Consider the following 15,947-nt stretch of genomic DNA (forward strand, 5'->3'; position numbering starts at 1 on the left):
GTAGGGACTCGCCTCGTTCGGCTACGTTTGAGCGGCCGCTGGCTTCGTCTAGGAAGAGTAGCGCTTTCGCTGTTCCAGAGATGGAGGCGCGGCCGCGGAGTCACGATGGACGGCCTAAGACTTCGTATCCCAACTTCAGCAAGGCTCATAGTCGAGAGGTGTTGGGGAGTAGAGAAGACATCTCACACAAGCCACTCACTCCGGAAGCTACGGAGGTGGGGGGACAGGAGAAGGAGAGACGGCGGAACTCGACGCCCGCCAACGGCATCTCGAGCAGGTCTGGCCGGGGTCCGCCCAGTCCTCCTCTCACGGCTGATGTCCAGGAGACGAAGAGGCCACATAGTGGAGGCAGTCTGAAAGATGCTGCCGCAGACAAAGCGGAAGTGGACGGAGGACGGAAGAGCACTGGAGCCACTGCACATGGTCTCTCGAGCAAGAGCACGCCGTTGACCACGGGGCTTCGCAAAGAGGCCCGCTTTGCAGAATCCGAGGTGTCAAGCATGCCTGGCACATTTCCGGAGGACGAGCGGCGGTCTACGCCCAACAGCGGATTGGAGAGGACGGAGTCGAACGGCTCACAGCCCACCTCGAGTGTTACAGACGACTCCAACCCCGACTCTGACGCAACGTCCATCCCAGAAGATCGCAAGTCTAAGAGACCACCGGAAATCTCAACCGCACGCGATGACCTTGCTATCTCTGCAACAGACTCCGAACCGAGAACTCCTACCCCCGCCGAACCCATGTTTCCCCATGACTTCCCCAAACGCACAAAGACGCCTATTATTGAAGTGGCACGAGCGAATGCTTACGTTCCTCACCACTCGACTACAAGCAGTCTCGACCCCAAAACTCCTCTCACGGCGCTGCCGCCTCCGCCACCTCCTCCGCCCCCTCCGCCTTTAGTCACTGGAGCCCAGGGTGCGCCAAGAGTGGACTATCTTCTAAAGAATGGCGGCCTGTCCAACTTCATCCCACGACGACTCGTCACCACCCACAACTCTGTCACTCCGTACTCCACCTACCAATCTCCTTCCATCGGACAGCTGGCTCCCATCGAGGACTACGCCAAGATTTTCACGCCTCTGCACAAGCGGCTGGACGACTACTTACATGTGCTGCGCAACAATGGGTCATTGGCCGTGGCTACAGGCTACAAGTCTGTTGCGCGAAGACTGCTGGATAAACTCTCGCAGGTTTTTGCTCGCGACATCTCGTCTCAGCGGTGTGACTGCGTGATGTGTAAGACGATCCCGCAACCACATCTGTCCGATGAAGAAGACACGGGCATCAGCTGGGGCGAGATCTTGGAATTCGTGTCTGGAAGGCGCGAGCTTCCGCAGTGGCCGCCTTTTACCATTCAAGCAGATGACGGTGGGCTGGGCATTTCTGGCTCTGCCCAAGCGCCAATGCAGAAGCTCGACATTGATGTGCCCGAAGAGTACAAAGAGCACTACATCCGACAGAATCAAAAGACCAAGAAGGCCGTGCAGAATTGGCTCGCACTGCAACCCGAGTTCCCATCCAGTCCGCCCGAGGAAGCCGATGAGGATACTCTGATGTTCGCCATGATGACCAAACTAGATGCACAGCAGCGAAACTACTTCATCGCGCTCATGCATGGCCAGAGCAGCATTAGTCGAAGTCGCGCTCCGACTCCAGCTGAACGGCCATCAGCTCCCTCCGAGGCGTTGAGACGGGCAAGCAATGCACTGCAGCGATTGTACCGGCTCATGCGGAGCCCGCGCGACTGCGAGAGTGCCATGTATCTTCTCAACAACCCGCACTTACACGGCATGCTGGCCACGCTGGCAGAAGTCAATGAGCAGGAATGGGAAATTCTCGTGTCCGGCCGCTTTGATGGCTTCCTGTGGTCAGGAGCAGAGGCGCCCTTCCCGCCTTCGGTCTCGGGCTATAACTCCCCAATCTCACGTGGTCCATCTCGCGGCCCAAGCGCACCCGCCGGCCTCTCACGAAATCCCACCCCGTTCAGCGGACTGAGTGGCGTACCCCTCTCCCGCACCCAAACACCATACAGCCCCCTTCGCAACATCACATCCCCAGATCAAACCCCGCCCGCCCCGATCCAAACCCCAGCACCTCAAAACGGCAACAACACGATCAACCCCTCCCGCTCCGCTTCCGGCACCTCCACCACAACCGCCACGCCCCCGCCCCCAGTCCAACTAGACGAAGACACGGAACTCGCCGTCCTCGCCGAAGTCGAACGCAACCTCTTCAACGACATGGAGCGCTTCGAGGACGCCTTTGAAATTCTGCACTCGCGCGCCGAGCTCGTGCGCCAGCTTCTGCGCCAACGCTCCGCCGCCCTCGCCATGCAAGCTTCCGTCCGGCGCGGCGCCGGCGCGGCGGATAGTGTAGCTGCCATAAGGCTTGACACGCCTGCTTCAGCCGCGAACACGGATATCGAGAACGAGGCTGCGTTTGGGGAGGGGGTGGATGATGGGTTGGAGGATTTGGCTTCGCTTGCGCCGGATGATAGTGCGAGTCAGATTAGTGTTGGTCCGAGGAGGGTGGGGCGGCATCGGAGGCGGTGGACGCCTGGGCCGCAGCAGACTGCAGCTGTTGCTGAGGAGGGGTTTGGTGGTGGTGGCGGTGGGGGCGATGAGGGGAGTTTGTTTGAGGAGCAGGTGCGGTATGGGCATCGGTATGAGTATGGGGCGAGACGGTCGAGGTATTGAGGGTTTCTTATAAAGAAGGAAGGCGAGGGAGCGTGGCGGAATTAAAATGAATGCATCTTAGCGTAGGCGAGCGATGGGATACGAATGATATGATCTCGCAAGTCGTAGTATGAAGAGACGTTACAAGAGGTATTGACATCATCAGGGCGCCAAACCGCCCATGAACATCATCATGGTACTCTCATCATCACCGCCTCACTTCTTCTTATTGAACCCCAAAAATTTCTTCATCTTACTCTCCAAATCCACCTTCTTGTCCTCCCCTCCCCCACCACTCCCACTCCCACTCCCCGCCGCCGCCCCCTTGCCCATCGCACTGCGATGCGCCTCCTCCCCCACAGCCTGCTGCGTCTGCAACTCGACCTTCAAATCCTTCGCCTGCCGTCTATATTCGTCTTTCAAGCTCGCGCCTAATCTCGCCTCGACCGAAGCTTCGGCGCCCCATAAGAGCGTGACGAGGACCTTGCCTCGGAACCCGAAGTCTCGCACGAGGCGCTTCGTCGAGCTATCAGGGAGGACTTCATGCGTTTTCGTGCCGGTGTATCGCAACTCAAACGGCTGATCGGCGTGCGCGAGCGTCTCTTTGACGCGCGCGTAGAGCTCCGCAGCTGTCTCCGAAGCGTAAACGGTCGTCTCAATCTGTGACTGGTCGGGGTAGCGCACGCGCACGACGACGGAGTGGATTGTGGCGAGCTGGGCTTGTTGTGCTGCCGCGGCGTCAGCGAGTTCCTTGTCGGAGAGGAGGCGTTTGTTGCGGCCTGCTTGTTGGAGGGCGGCTTGGTGGGATTTGGCGTGGTCGATTGTGGGTTCGAAGACGGAGGGGTCGTCGCTTTGGAGGGCTGCGGCGGGGGTGTTGGATGTTGGGGGGAGGTAGACGGATATGCCGTTGATGGAGTTGGTGGTGGTGGATGGGTCTTCGGGAGGGGATGATTGGGAGGTTGGGTCCTGTTCTTCAGGGGCGGTGGTAGATGCGGCGTCTGTGATGGGAATTTCTTCGGCAGTATTTTCTTGAGCTTTTGAAGTTGCTAGATCCTGCATAGGAGTATCCGGTGCCACGTCGGTGTTGGCAGCAGAGGATAGTGCTTCACTCGGCCCTTGCATGGCACTGCTCCCTAGTCCAGCCGGAACGGAATCGATGGAGGTGAAGTAATTGCTGATTTCCTTCATGGCCTCTTCGAGCGGCGTCTGGGTCGGAGTGAATGCCAATCTGATCAGCACGGTCCCGCCATTCAATCCCAGTTGTGCGAGGGTCTTTTGAAGGTCGGAGAAGGTTTCGAGACTTCGTCCCATGAGATTGAGACATGGTTGCTCATACATCAGTCTTCCTGCACCGCTGTCGCTGGAAGGTACGCCTCGTTGCGTCAAGTTCAGCTTCTGGGAAGGCGAGCCGGCAACAGCGTCTTCGTACTTGCGCAGGACAAGCCATAGACTGGTGTTGCTGGGAAACTTGTCGTTCAATCGTGTTCCTCCTTCGCTCTCTGGTAGTTGGAGAGCAATAGAGACCACGCCTGGCGATTTGCTAGCTTGTACCAGCTGCAGCTTGGCTCCCGCAGACAGGCCAGATAATCTAAAGGGCTGAGAGAGGTCGATAGTCTTGTTGCTCTGGGATCTGAGCGCGTACTCCTCCGGGCTGAGTTTGCGCGTCTTGCATGCTTCCTCCAGCACTTCTCGCAGGTATTTGCCCGGGGTTACTTTGATCTGCGTTCTCTTGAAGGAGGAGTCCACGACGTAGACTGACGTCGCCATGATGGCTGACTCGTGTCTATCGCTGCTCTTCTTGCGTGCCTGTCCGGCCTCGGGCCTGTCGCTGCTGCTGTTCCTCCCTCACTTGTCTGCGTGCTTCGGCGGAGGTGGCGAGAAGGTACGCGAGGAGGCGTCTGCCGCCTTTGTAGATGATCGGGGCGCAGAAGAAATAGCTGAAGGCGATGACTAGGATGCGCTCGCTTTTGGTGAGGACGAGGCCGTGCAGGTGCGCGGTGGACATGTCGGTTAGGTGGACATGGTGAAGGGATGAGGTAAGCGTGATTGTCCAGGTGTCCTGTCGTTCACTGAGGAGAGGGATGTATTGGAGATGTTGTTTCGATGGCCTTCGTTGTCTTTCCCATGCACGGATGACGAAGGTCGAAGCTGCCTCAGGCAATAACGCCCCGCGTGCCAAAAGTCCCGTTCCAAACCACACCCCGCCATAAACATCTCCCATACAAACACGACATCACTCACCGCCTCCATACATCCCTGCTCGCCCCGGTCGGCGACCACTCGAGGTCACACCACACCTCGCCCACAACCTACACCTCACATCGCCTCCGCCACGCCACACGCCACCATGTCCAAAATCGTCAACATCACCAGTCCGCAACACTTCTCCCAAGTCCTGCAATCCTCGCGCATCGTCGTCACCGACTTCTGGGCCGACTGGTGCGGGCCATGCAAAGCCATCGCGCCCGTCTACGAACAGCTCTCCTCCCAGCTCTCGCGCCCCAATGTCATCACCTTCACCAAAGTCGACACGGATCGACAGAAAGACATTACGCAGACGTACGGCATCACCGCCATGCCCACTTTCATGATCTTCAAGCAAGGCCGGGAGACGAAGCGGATACGAGGTGCGGATGCGAAAGCGCTCGACGCCGCGATCAAGCAGCTGGCACAGGAGGCGGCGAACGCAGGCTCTGGCGGCGTGGATGAAGGCGCGAGTGCAAGTGGGAGCGGAGGAGCGGGCTGGACAGCATTTGCGGCGCCACGAGGATACACAGACATCACGGACCAAGTAGACACGCTGGGGCTCGACTTTCTCAATCTCGACAGCGACGCAGGGGACAAACGCAAGATCTTCGAGTCGAGCAAACCCGCGGCGGCCAGCAGCACGGCGAAGAAAGAGTGGATCGAAAGCGATACCGACGAGCAACTCATGCTCTTCATCCCCTTCCAAAGCACCGTCAAACTCCACAGCATCCAACTCACCTCCGTCACTTCCTCCGACTCGGACATCATCCGACCCAAGACCATTCATCTCTACACCAACCGCAGCACCGTCTTGGGCTTCGACGAGGGAGAAGACGCCCCAAAGACGCAATCCTTTGAGCTGACGGAGAAGGACTGGGATGCCAAGACGAGCACGGCGAGGTTGGACCTGCGCTTTGTGAAGTTCCAGAACATCACCTCGCTCGTCATCTTCGTGGTTGATGGTGACGGAGACGGCGAAAAGACGCGGATAGACCGTCTGCGCTTCTTTGGAGAGACGGGAGAGAAGAGGGCAATGGGCAAACTAGAAAAGGTCGGCGGGGATGATTCGTAGAGTCGGTTCAGCATAGATAGCATTGCATCTTCCCAAAAATAGCATTAGCACGAGCATCCTTCTCACCTCCTTGTCCAGATGTCCCCACCAACCACAATCTAAATCACGTGATCAATCCGCGGCGCCTCCCGTCTAGCAGAGGTGAACATCACCGAAACTCTCTCCTGAACAACGCATGAGAGACACAACACGAGAAGAAGGCGAAGAAAAAGCAGCAGCCCACGCAAGCCACCTACAATTTCCCACCTCAAACCCTGCCTGCAGTACTAGGCCTGCGCCCTCTCGCTTCTCAAGACACACGAGACCACGTCCAGCCCACTTGGACGAAACGGTAGGTAGGAATCGATACCCGCGCTCGTGCGGGGCCCAAAATAGCCCTCGTGCATGGGTGCGTGGGTGCAAACGGTTCCACCTGGCGGAGTTCTCCATTGAATGGGATTGTGCAATGAGTGTGATTATTGCTTACGGGCACTCTGGTCTGTCTCTCTATCGAATATACGGGACCTGGCTGGCTGGCTTGCGTGGCCGAGTCCATTGCACGCACGCACGCACGCACGCACGCACGCATGCACGCCGGCCGCGCCGCACGCCACCTTCATCGCCACATTCGTTTCCGCAAAGGCCTGGACTTTAGCCTCTCATCGCTTTCTATACCCATCTTCGAGGAGTGGGCACAATATCTTACGGCCGAGAGTGGGACCAGAGCACGTGAACGAGGGCAGGGTTTCGTTCCTCGACCCGCGTCCGTTCACTGCTGTCTTACTTACATACTGCCCAGGTTCAAGCATCGAGGGGACCTGCAGTAGTGCTCACAATGGAGTTCTGTGTTCCGTGCATACCCACTCCGCGCTGACACGCAGGGCTTGAAAAATGGGATGTGGGTTTTGAAACGGGGCAAGCAGGGTCAGGGTAAGAGACGAGAATGAACCCTGGTGTTCGGTAGGTGTTTGAACTACTGCAATCGACGGGTTCGCATGTGAGATGCAGATTCTGGGTCCTCTTTTGACACACACGATTGATTCTTGCCGGGAACGAACGACGGCTACAGTAGGTTCTAGCTTTTCAAAACGACCAGCGCTTCTTCATCAAACTCTTCCGCCTCTGCCTGCCTTGAGCCCGTGTGAAGTATCAAACAACATGTGATCAAAAGAATGTGATTTTACACGAGGAAGGAAACAAGATAGTAGTACAATCAAGCCAGCAATCATCCCCCCCAGAATGGTAATTTTACATCACAGTTCGATCCAAGGAAAGAGATGTTTCGGTCCAAGTAGATTGGGTGTTCTTCCTCCTCAAAATACCTTCCAACTTCCTTCTGTCCTGCTTCTGTCGCAATATTGGTACACAGTGTAAGGAAAGGGTGGTGGTGGTGGTGTAAGATCTTGCTGACCATCCGACTTTCGTCTCCAGAGATTGGATGTTGGTTGTCGGAAGTCGAGTGATAGCAAGAGTCGAATGGGTACCAGGTATTCGTGTCCGGTCCCGGTGAAGTGATCTCTCTAAAATGACGGGCAATTTTTTGGGGCATAATCCCCCTTCCTTCTTCTTCTTCTCCTCAACACATGACGGCATGACGGTTCGTGGGCGCAAACAGAAACTCAAACTTCGGGGCGGCAGCCCTTACTCCTCCCTCTTCCGCTTCTTCGCCGATGGCTTGCGATCCGCAGAGTCGTCGGAGAAGGAGGCGCTGCTAGACGCGCTCGTCGACGATCCGGACACCTGGGCAGTAACATCGAACAGCATCGCGCCGAGCTCGCCCGCGTCGGGGCTGACACGCTGTTGCTGTTGATGGTAGTGGTGCGGTGGGGACTGCTGAAGCGGCGGCGAGGAGTAGGGGTGCTGGCTCTTAGGGCGGATCAAGCTGCCGGCGTCACCGCCGTTGACGGCATCCATAGGACCACCGGGGTGCATGAGCGGGGCGCCGCCGTCGGTAGGCGAGCCCAACACGCCCATGATCATGGTGCCGGTGCCGTGGGTGCGCTGGTGCTGGCTGAGATTGTCGGAGCGGGAGAACCGCTTGCCGCAGTCGGTGCACTCAAAGGGCTTGTCGTGCGTGTGCAGCGAGCGGTAGTGGCGCTTGAGGTGCTCCTGGCGGCGGAAGCGGCGGCTGCAGAGCGTGCAGACGAACGTCTTGGATGGATCTTCAGTGAGGGATTGCTTGCGGCCGCGGCGAGAGCTGTTGCCGGATTGGGCGGCGGGAGTGCTGGGCTTGGTCTCGGTGCCGTCGGAAGAGGAGGTGCTGGGCGCCGTGGAGATGGTGTTCGTCGACGGCTGCTCGCCAGCGGTCTGGTTCGACGTGCTGCTGGAGCTCTCGGACGCCTTCTTGCCGGCCTTGCGCTTGTTCTTGGGCTCCTCTACGAAGTACTCCACGCCGGAGAACTCGGAGCAAGACGGGGAGGAGAAGCCGTGGATGGCCATGTCGTCCTCGTCGCTGAAGCTCTCCTCGCTGAAGAAGCCATCGTCTTCGATCAAGCCGGTGGGCTCGAGTTCGCCGAGCTTCTGGCGCTTGCTGCTGTTGAAGTGCACGTTGTCGCCGCCGCTGAGGGCAACCAGCCCGCCGAAGTCGTCTTCCTCGTCCAGCTCAAAGAAGGGCTCGAAAGTGGGGAAGCCGCCAAAGTGCAGCTCATCCGGAGTGGCAATGTGCACGCTGTCGTGGTGGCTGTGGCCCTTGGTGGCGTTGTCGTTGGCAAGGAGGGTTGCAGGGTTGACGGTGATGGCACCGACCACGAGGTTCCTGGGATCGCAGACGTCCTGCTCCGAAGCCACAGATCGAGGCACGGGAGAGGGGGAAGGAGACAGCGATGGGCAGGATCCAGTTGCAAGTTCGTAAGAGCCGTCGTCAGATGCAGCAGCGCTGGACTGGATGAAGACCGGGGTCATTGGGGGAGAGCCAGGTCGAGTCCAGTCACCGGCGGCCAAGACCTCAGTGAAGACCTCGTCTTCGCAGCCAGCCTTGACAGCTTGGAAACCAGTCATGTGGATGGGCTTCGGGAAGAAGACACCATTGACCGGGGTTGGCAGGTACACGGAAGAGCTGGGCGGGCTATCTGCCGAGCTGAAGGAGCTCGACGCCGACAGAGCAGGGGTTGTGGGGAAGTACGAGTCGGTCTGGGTCTTCAACGAGACGAGCTGGCGTTGGCCGTGCATCGGTTGTTGTGCACGGGGCGATGCCACCGGTGTGAGCATGGCCTGGGAGATGTAGGCGGGCGCGTGCGGGTGGTACATCGGAGTGCCGGCGGTCGAGTGTGGTCGTTGGTACATGTGTTGCGGGTAGTGCATCATGTGGTCGGGACTCGAGGGGATGACGGCCATGGGGAGACCATGAGGTTGCTGGGTGAAGTGGCCCTGCTGTCTGCTCTCGGGACTCGGTTCCGGGTTGTAGTAGAAGAATGGGGATTGACCCATTGGAGGGGTCGCTTGTGCAGTGTAGTCCATTTGAACGTTGGGGGTTTTTTTTTGGCTGAGGAGCAGTTCAGTGTCTGACGATCCATCGACCCTCCATTGTGCTTACCTGACACCGGTATTGCTCTTTCTTCTTCTGCCGTGTTATGCCAATCGTGACATTCAACGATATGGTTCAGATCAAGTTTAGATTAGATCGGTCGGGTGTGGTGATGGTACACAATGTACAATATGTTTATGCTAGATGACAGGTAGTCGGTAGTGTCGAGGGAAGGACTGAGACACGGTCGACAGTGGGTGATTTTGCGTTGGGTTCGTGTGTGTGTGGTTGTGTAAGGAAATAAGTGTCTGGTTGACGTCGTCGAGGGTCGAGTGATGACGGGTTGCACAAGAAGTTGGCGTGGGAATATTTGTTCAGCAAAGGGTTCCAAAGGAATGTCAGTGGGGTTGTTCGAAGTTGCTCGAGGCAGGATCGAAACAAGGGCCCGGGGAAAATGAGAAACAAACGAAGAGATGACGATGGAAGAGCGCACAAGGGAAGGAAGTAGGTCGGATAAGAAAAAGAAGCGTCGATTGTGATAGAAGCAAACGAGCGGGCCTGGGGACGGGAGGGTGGATAAGGGATGGATCAGCAGAGTGACCGAGCGGCGAAATCGACGAGGCCGGATGGGGAAAGGACCAGGCACAGGTGCCTAGCGTGGGAAGTAGTGCAGAAGCGATTGCATCGGCGCATTCGGGACGAATGCCATGAGAGGCACTGGCGCTGAAGCCAAAAGCCCGCCCGCCTCACACACCACCACTCCGCGGCCGCGCAGGTGCTGCAGGTACGCCCGCCCCAGCACCGCGCTACTGCACCTCCTCGCCCGGTGATAGGCGGAGGGGATGGGGAGGGTCAGCTCGCCGTGTCTCCATACGACGCGTCGGACAGAAGTCGTCGCTTATGTGCAGGTACCTGTGTACAGTACGCATGCACTGCCTCTTCCCCACGCGACGATGATGCAGCTGGGCATGCAGAAATCGCTGGTACCGGCACTCGCAGCGCGTACACACGTAGCATAACTCGTGTACAAAGCGCGTTGGATACGGCATATGCAGCTGGCTAGGCGCGCGCTTTGAAGCGACGCTGGCGAGAAGGAAAGCGAGCCTGTTGATTTTTTCCCTCTTCACATGCTTCCCAGGTTTTCGAGGTAGACACGTGTACTGGCTGAGAACCAGGTCAGCGCGGTGGAGCACTGTAGAGCGAGCAGCCAAAACTGCCGTGCAGCAGCCCCATTTGTCGAGCGTGTCTCATGGAAACAGCACCCCGGTGTGCTTGTGGCGACGGCCACCCACGGCCTGGATGCTGGTTGGCGAGCATCACGCTGGGGAGGCAGCGATCTGAGCGTGCCGTGTGGCCTCTGTCTCTCCACTCCCGGCCTCGTGTTCGGGAAGCATAAAGAGTGCTGGGGCTGGCTGGGAGGGCGAGTGGAGTCGAGCGAGGGCATTCGTTGGTTCATCCCGCACGCCACGCCAGCCTATCGGGCGCCCAATCGATAGTGAATGCGGGATCTCGATGTGACCCGCCGCCGCCTGCCATCCCCATCCGGCCTCTCAATTCGCTGCTGCACAAATGCCTCCCTGTTCTCATCACCACACCCTTCAGCGCCGCGAGTGTGGGCGAGAGTGTGCTCGTTTGCTCGTCGTATTCCAATTACAATTCGTTTGCATTAAGTCGGCCACACCCCACTTGCATGTCTGGGCCAGCTCCCAATGACACACGGTGGCAAACGCTGAGCGCAAAATGCCCGCCGATCGTGTAACGCCGATCGCCGAGCGGGATGATGACAATACTCTCTCATGACACCGTGACGCCGCCCGAGTCAGGCGAAGCAGCCAGGCCGAGCAGACGGCCCGAGGGGCGCACCGAGAGAGTCGTTTGGGTTACACGCCCAAGTGGAGCCCACCAGGCCCCAAAATTGACGGAGCGTCGAGGTGGTGGGATTCCGGTGAGTGAAACACACGGGAAACGGCTACTGCAGGTACCCATCCCGTCCCTCCACCCCCGGGTTCTCAAGGCAGATGCCGTGTCATCAACGGCCGCCAATTGGGTGGATTTCACCATGCCCTGTCTCACCACCCTCGCCGCCAAGCCGGACGTGATGATGAACAACACCATCGACGCGAGAGCGGAGCACCCGCTCTCACACCTTCGCCCGCCAACCTCACGCAAGAAGGAGGGGCCGAGGACGTGGCTTCCTTTTCGTAGCATCCAGACTGCGATCAGTAAACCTTGAGGAATCTCCCCGCGGACGCAAGTCGACGTCAATGCAATTTACCGTGGCCCACCCATTGCCTCCAGGTCAGAAATCGCGGTCATCGCCGTCTCGTACTTCTTGCAGATGCTCTATTTTTCGCAGTGCGGCGCGAGTCCCGCGCCCAGCGGCCCATGCCATGCCGTCCTGAGCAATTGGGCCGAATGTGGAGCGTGGGTTGGTCAGAACGGGTAACGTCCAGGCTAATGCCCCCGGTCGTCCTTCCCGCATTGGGGCGAGTGTAGCGACGACCCTACTGCAGGAACAAGAGGCCTGCATGTGTCCCAATCTCGATTATGCATGCACGCACTCTGCTCTGCTCTCTGTCGCGTCTGTCTGCTGCACATGCAAGAAATAAATTCGCCTCGCCGTACCTGTGTCCCGATGGATGCCAGGTGGTTGCTTCTTGCCGGGACAAGACTTGGTAGCAGGCTTCTTGATCGCCCCAATGGCTAGACCCTCGACCCTACATCCTGACCACCACGCCTATCATGCCCGTCCCGTCGCCCGCTCGGCATACCCACCCACTTGCCACCCTCGTCGACGTTCTGGACGTTGCCTAGAGTTCCCGTAGGATCCGTAAAGCAGGAAGGGCGGAAGCAACGTTCCGTCCTCTCAACGTGTGATCAGAGGGCCCCGGCCTCTGCGCTTGACAGCCGCGCTACGAGCGCTACGGGCGACCGGCCCAGTGCCACCGCCAACGTGGACATGGGCCGCCTGAGCTCCCCGGAATTGGGATCCCAACGAGGCCACCAGGAGCGGGTCTCGACGGCCAGCCACGGGCAGCGGGTAATGATGACAATTCTTTGGCACGTCATGCGCAGGCCTTCGCACGGGAAATTAGCACACGCCGTGATGCTCTTCAGGGCACTTCCCGATACGATCATCAGAGTGCGATCTGCGTGCACTGCCTACTTTGGGCCCTTGATCCCGTTGCCGGCCTTCCGGTTGGTTCGCGGCCGGTACGTACCGCCAGCCCGATCCAGCTTGCGGAAAGTCTTGTTTGTGGAGGGTCTGAGACATTTTGGGCAACGTCGCGACTCGCGTTTTGCTTGTGATGTTGCTCTTCTGGCTGTGATAGCCGAGTGAAAATGTATGGCAGAATTGTCATCACCACTACTTGAGGGAAAAGTCCGAGGCACAGCGCCCAGACTCCACCGCCTCCCATCGCGTGACGTGAGGCGTCAGTATTCCAAAATGTTGTGACAGGATGCGATCCTGCTGCTACGCCTGTTCCTGTGGGGCGTCAGCGTGTCTTGTTGTGCACATCCATCATCAATCCTGGCGAGCTGCGCAACCGGCTCGCTTGCCTTCACCACCGGCTCACGGCACAGTCATCAGCGTCATGAGGATCAAGCTGGCCTGGGACGGCAAAACGTTCTGGCCTGCTGTGTGGAGGAGCGGGACTTGTGTTTCGTTGGTAGGATACGTCATGCAAGAAGATCCATGGGCTTGCTGCATGCATGCCAAGATCACGCGTCGGATCACACTTCCACTCGGATGCTGGTCGATTTGTGAATGCTGTGCTTCCACCCGACCGGCCTTTGCTGGCCAGACCGAGCTTCTGTCAACCAAGCCAGACAGCTCGAGACCTGCGGGCCCCAGCAATCGTACCAGATATGAGGTTCCGGTCTGACCGTGTTGGGCTCGATGGTGTTGTACCGGACCTTCGTATCAATTCAACCTCCGAGGCTTTGTCGGTCTCATCCGATAGAACAAACTGTCGTTTCTGATCATGGTTAGCCTGTAGAGCTCTCGAGACATACACATGTCATACTCTTCCAGTAGCAAGCCTCTTCGTGTGATTCAAATGGGTCATTGCTGTCATGTCCATAAGCTTCGAACCTGTGCCATCCGCAAGATGTCCGCATTGTGAATTGAGAGGCGAATTGATACTTCTTCCTAGACTCACGCCCGTCGTTCTGTCGACGCTATGACAAGTGTACCTTATGAATGATCCCAGTGACATTGCTTCCTTGATCTCATGAGGGAGTCAACCTCCTGCTATGTCGCCGCAAAACGTACAAGCGTCTGTCGTTCATGCTATGTGCACTTGATGAAGATCTCGAGACCAATTCCTCTAGGCGTCCCTCTCAGGATGCATCGTCCTGATGATGTATCGATGTGATCACCTCTCTTATGATCCATATCACGAAAGCGAGGGATGATGGTTTCAATCATACCAATCCCCTCGACCTTTTTTATCGGCACCCTCTGTCATCTAAAGATATTGATCTTGCGTCAAGAAATAATTGCAGGTGACAAGACTGGTGAAAGGAGCCAATCCGTTATATGACGCTTCACTCTTTTGACTCAATTCCGTGGACTTGGAAGTTGATGACCCAGCTATCAGAGAGGTTCACTAGTAGCAGCGGTCAACCCCAGCAGTTGTGCCCCTGGTGATGAGATTGCTGATCTACTCATTCATGCCGATCTTGCTTCCAACGTCAGCTGCAGACAGAGACATAACGACGAACGCTCCGGCGAGGAAACTCATTCACGTCCTCATCGTCATTACTACACGTCCGTCGCCCATCTCGGTCGCACCTGGGCCCTACTATTCAACTTCCAACGTAGTACAAGACCTAGAGGCACTCCGAACACCAATCCGACGATACTCCAGAACACCAGTGGATGCGCGACAAACCACAAGACGACAGCCACATCATCCCCGTGCCAGGTACCGCCGGGGGAATGTGCGAAAAAGGTGAATTCCTCCGAGTAGAACTCCTGCGGCAACACGAACCATTCATCGGGGCCTGTGAGGGGCAGTTAGCGCGGGATTGTTATGCAGTTCTTGACTATCGTACCTGCTTCCCCCTTACTCGAGTGATTGGTAGTGGGAACTGTGTCATGTTCTAAATACCATTCTTTCACCAGATCGCTCGCGAACTGGGGACCCGTGCTCCAGAAGATCGTCAAATAGGGGAAGAGTAGATTCTTGTCGCGACGCGCCAGACTTTCTAGCATCGACAAGACGAGCGGGTGTTTCGCCCTAGCCGCCATCAAATCGTTGTTGACGCCAAAAGGCGATGCTTCGGGGAACCAAGCAGGGAATGGCAGCAGCGGATCCAGCGGTCGACGACACGCAATGTCCATATCCATGTAGACTCCTCCATAATGCCAGAGCACAAAGCACTTCAGCGCGTCGATCCGCTGAATGGGGTACTTGTAGCCGTCGTAGGTCGGCAAGAACCACGCGTAATGTTCTTCAAGCAGTTCTCGTGCTGCAGTCGCGTCCCAGATTTTGACTGTGTACCCCGGGTTGAAGGACTCGCAGAGGGCTGGCGCGTTCGAGCCGACGGAAGGGATCTCTGTGACTCCAGGGCGGGATTTGTAGAGGTCTTTGAACCAGATGAAATGGATCATTCGTGGGATGCTGTCGTTCGCAGCGAAGATGCCATCGGATTGCGGAAAGGGGAGAGTGTAGTTGAACGTGTCGCGTTGCAACATTTTCTCGTCTTTGGCGTGCAGAGCAATTGCGTATTCAGGAGAGAAGTCGTCCCAAGTGATGTACTGTGAAGCGAGAAATCTTTGGAAGCGTGCTTGGTTTCGGGTGAACGTGGCCGCGCTAAAGATGCAATAGACTAGAATGAGAAGTAGAACAATTCGTGCAAGGCGCCACAACGAAGGTCGCATCGTTAGGAAGAAGATGGCGTATCTAAACGTTCTTGATGTGAACAAAGAACTGTATTCAGGACGAGGAGGAAAGGCTGCAACACGCCTGTCGACTGTCGATGGAAGAGGCAACCGATGAGGCTCGTTTCCTTGGCTGTTGCTGCCTACACGGTCTCCGTCGCTCATCGCGCGGCGGCTGAATGCAGAGACCATGTCGGTTGGTCCTGTTTGATTCGAGCTAGTGAGCACAACACCAACCGTCGCCAATGACCTGCAACATGGCGTTAAATGCACATTTAACTTCTGTCCGCCTTTGCTTCTAAGACGTCATCCTATGCCTTTTAGCCTTCGCTACCAACTTGCAACCCCGACAAGCACGCCCAGGACGAGGAAGAAAAATTGCAACTTGCCTGTCGACGGAAGAGACTAGCTACAAGGCTCGTCTCCTTGGCAGTTGCTGCCTACACGGTCTCCGTCGCTCACCGCGCGGCGGCCGGATGCAGAGATGATGTCGGTTGATCATGTTCGCTTCGAGCTAGTGAGCGCAACACCACTCGTGCCTAATATTGACCTACAACAGGGCGTCGATTGTAGCACCATGAATGCTGTCCGTAATACTGCCCGAAAGGTCTACCG

At 57.3% G+C, this 15,947-nt stretch overlaps 7 protein-coding genes across 7 annotated transcripts; 3 read left to right on the forward strand and 4 right to left on the reverse strand.

The window, feature by feature from the left end:
* Positions 1 to 743: 743 nt before the first annotated feature.
* BDY17DRAFT_254061 (uncharacterized protein) lies at positions 744 to 2,702 on the forward strand (the record flags this gene model as incomplete). Its single annotated transcript, XM_033731394.1, has 2 exons — positions 744 to 1,196; positions 1,419 to 2,702. 2 exons carry the CDS (start codon positions 744 to 746, stop codon positions 2,700 to 2,702), a joined length of 1,737 nt encoding a protein of 578 aa, XP_033587615.1.
* Positions 2,703 to 2,897: 195 nt separating this feature from the next.
* BDY17DRAFT_254287 (GLUT4 regulating protein TUG-domain-containing protein) lies at positions 2,898 to 4,448 on the reverse strand (the record flags this gene model as incomplete). The annotated part of the gene is made up of 2 exons (XM_033731419.1): positions 2,898 to 3,727; positions 3,791 to 4,448. 2 exons carry the CDS (start codon positions 4,446 to 4,448, stop codon positions 2,898 to 2,900), a joined length of 1,488 nt encoding a protein of 495 aa, XP_033587616.1.
* Positions 4,449 to 4,768: 320 nt separating this feature from the next.
* BDY17DRAFT_300607 (PITH domain-containing protein) lies at positions 4,769 to 6,068 on the forward strand. Its single transcript, XM_033734089.1, has one exon. The coding sequence runs from the start codon at positions 5,029 to 5,031 to the stop codon at positions 5,998 to 6,000; it is 972 nt and encodes a 323-aa protein (XP_033587617.1). The 5' UTR covers positions 4,769 to 5,028; the 3' UTR covers positions 6,001 to 6,068.
* A 1,552-nt stretch (positions 6,069 to 7,620) lies between these two features.
* BDY17DRAFT_283288 (uncharacterized protein) lies at positions 7,621 to 9,435 on the reverse strand (the record flags this gene model as incomplete). The annotated part of the gene is made up of 1 exon (XM_033732078.1): positions 7,621 to 9,435. One exon carries the CDS (start codon positions 9,433 to 9,435, stop codon positions 7,621 to 7,623), a length of 1,815 nt encoding a protein of 604 aa, XP_033587618.1.
* A 6-nt stretch (positions 9,436 to 9,441) lies between these two features.
* Positions 9,442 to 9,979, reverse strand: BDY17DRAFT_268767 (uncharacterized protein; the record flags this gene model as incomplete). The annotated part of the gene is made up of 1 exon (XM_033731926.1): positions 9,442 to 9,979. A coding segment is annotated over one exon (386 nt), but the record flags the coding sequence as incomplete, so codon positions are not given.
* Positions 9,980 to 11,058: 1,079 nt separating this feature from the next.
* Positions 11,059 to 11,708, forward strand: BDY17DRAFT_181649 (uncharacterized protein). Its single transcript, XM_033729913.1, has one exon. It carries the CDS (start codon positions 11,220 to 11,222, stop codon positions 11,673 to 11,675), a length of 456 nt encoding a protein of 151 aa, XP_033587620.1. The 5' UTR covers positions 11,059 to 11,219; the 3' UTR covers positions 11,676 to 11,708.
* A 2,181-nt stretch (positions 11,709 to 13,889) lies between these two features.
* On the reverse strand, positions 13,890 to 15,451 carry BDY17DRAFT_283289 (nucleotide-diphospho-sugar transferase). The gene is made up of 2 exons (XM_033732079.1): positions 14,504 to 15,451; positions 13,890 to 14,452 (listed from the first exon to the last, which is right to left on the reverse strand). The coding sequence occupies exons 1-2, from the start codon at positions 15,330 to 15,332 to the stop codon at positions 14,211 to 14,213; spliced, it is 1,071 nt and encodes a 356-aa protein (XP_033587621.1). The 5' UTR covers positions 15,333 to 15,451; the 3' UTR covers positions 13,890 to 14,210.
* Between the last annotated feature and the right edge of the window lie 496 nt (positions 15,452 to 15,947).

Source organism: Neohortaea acidophila (genome assembly GCF_010093505.1).
Source record: "Neohortaea acidophila strain CBS 113389 unplaced genomic scaffold BDY17scaffold_8, whole genome shotgun sequence".
NCBI classification, from domain to species: Eukaryota; Fungi; Ascomycota; class Dothideomycetes; order Mycosphaerellales; family Teratosphaeriaceae; genus Neohortaea; species Neohortaea acidophila.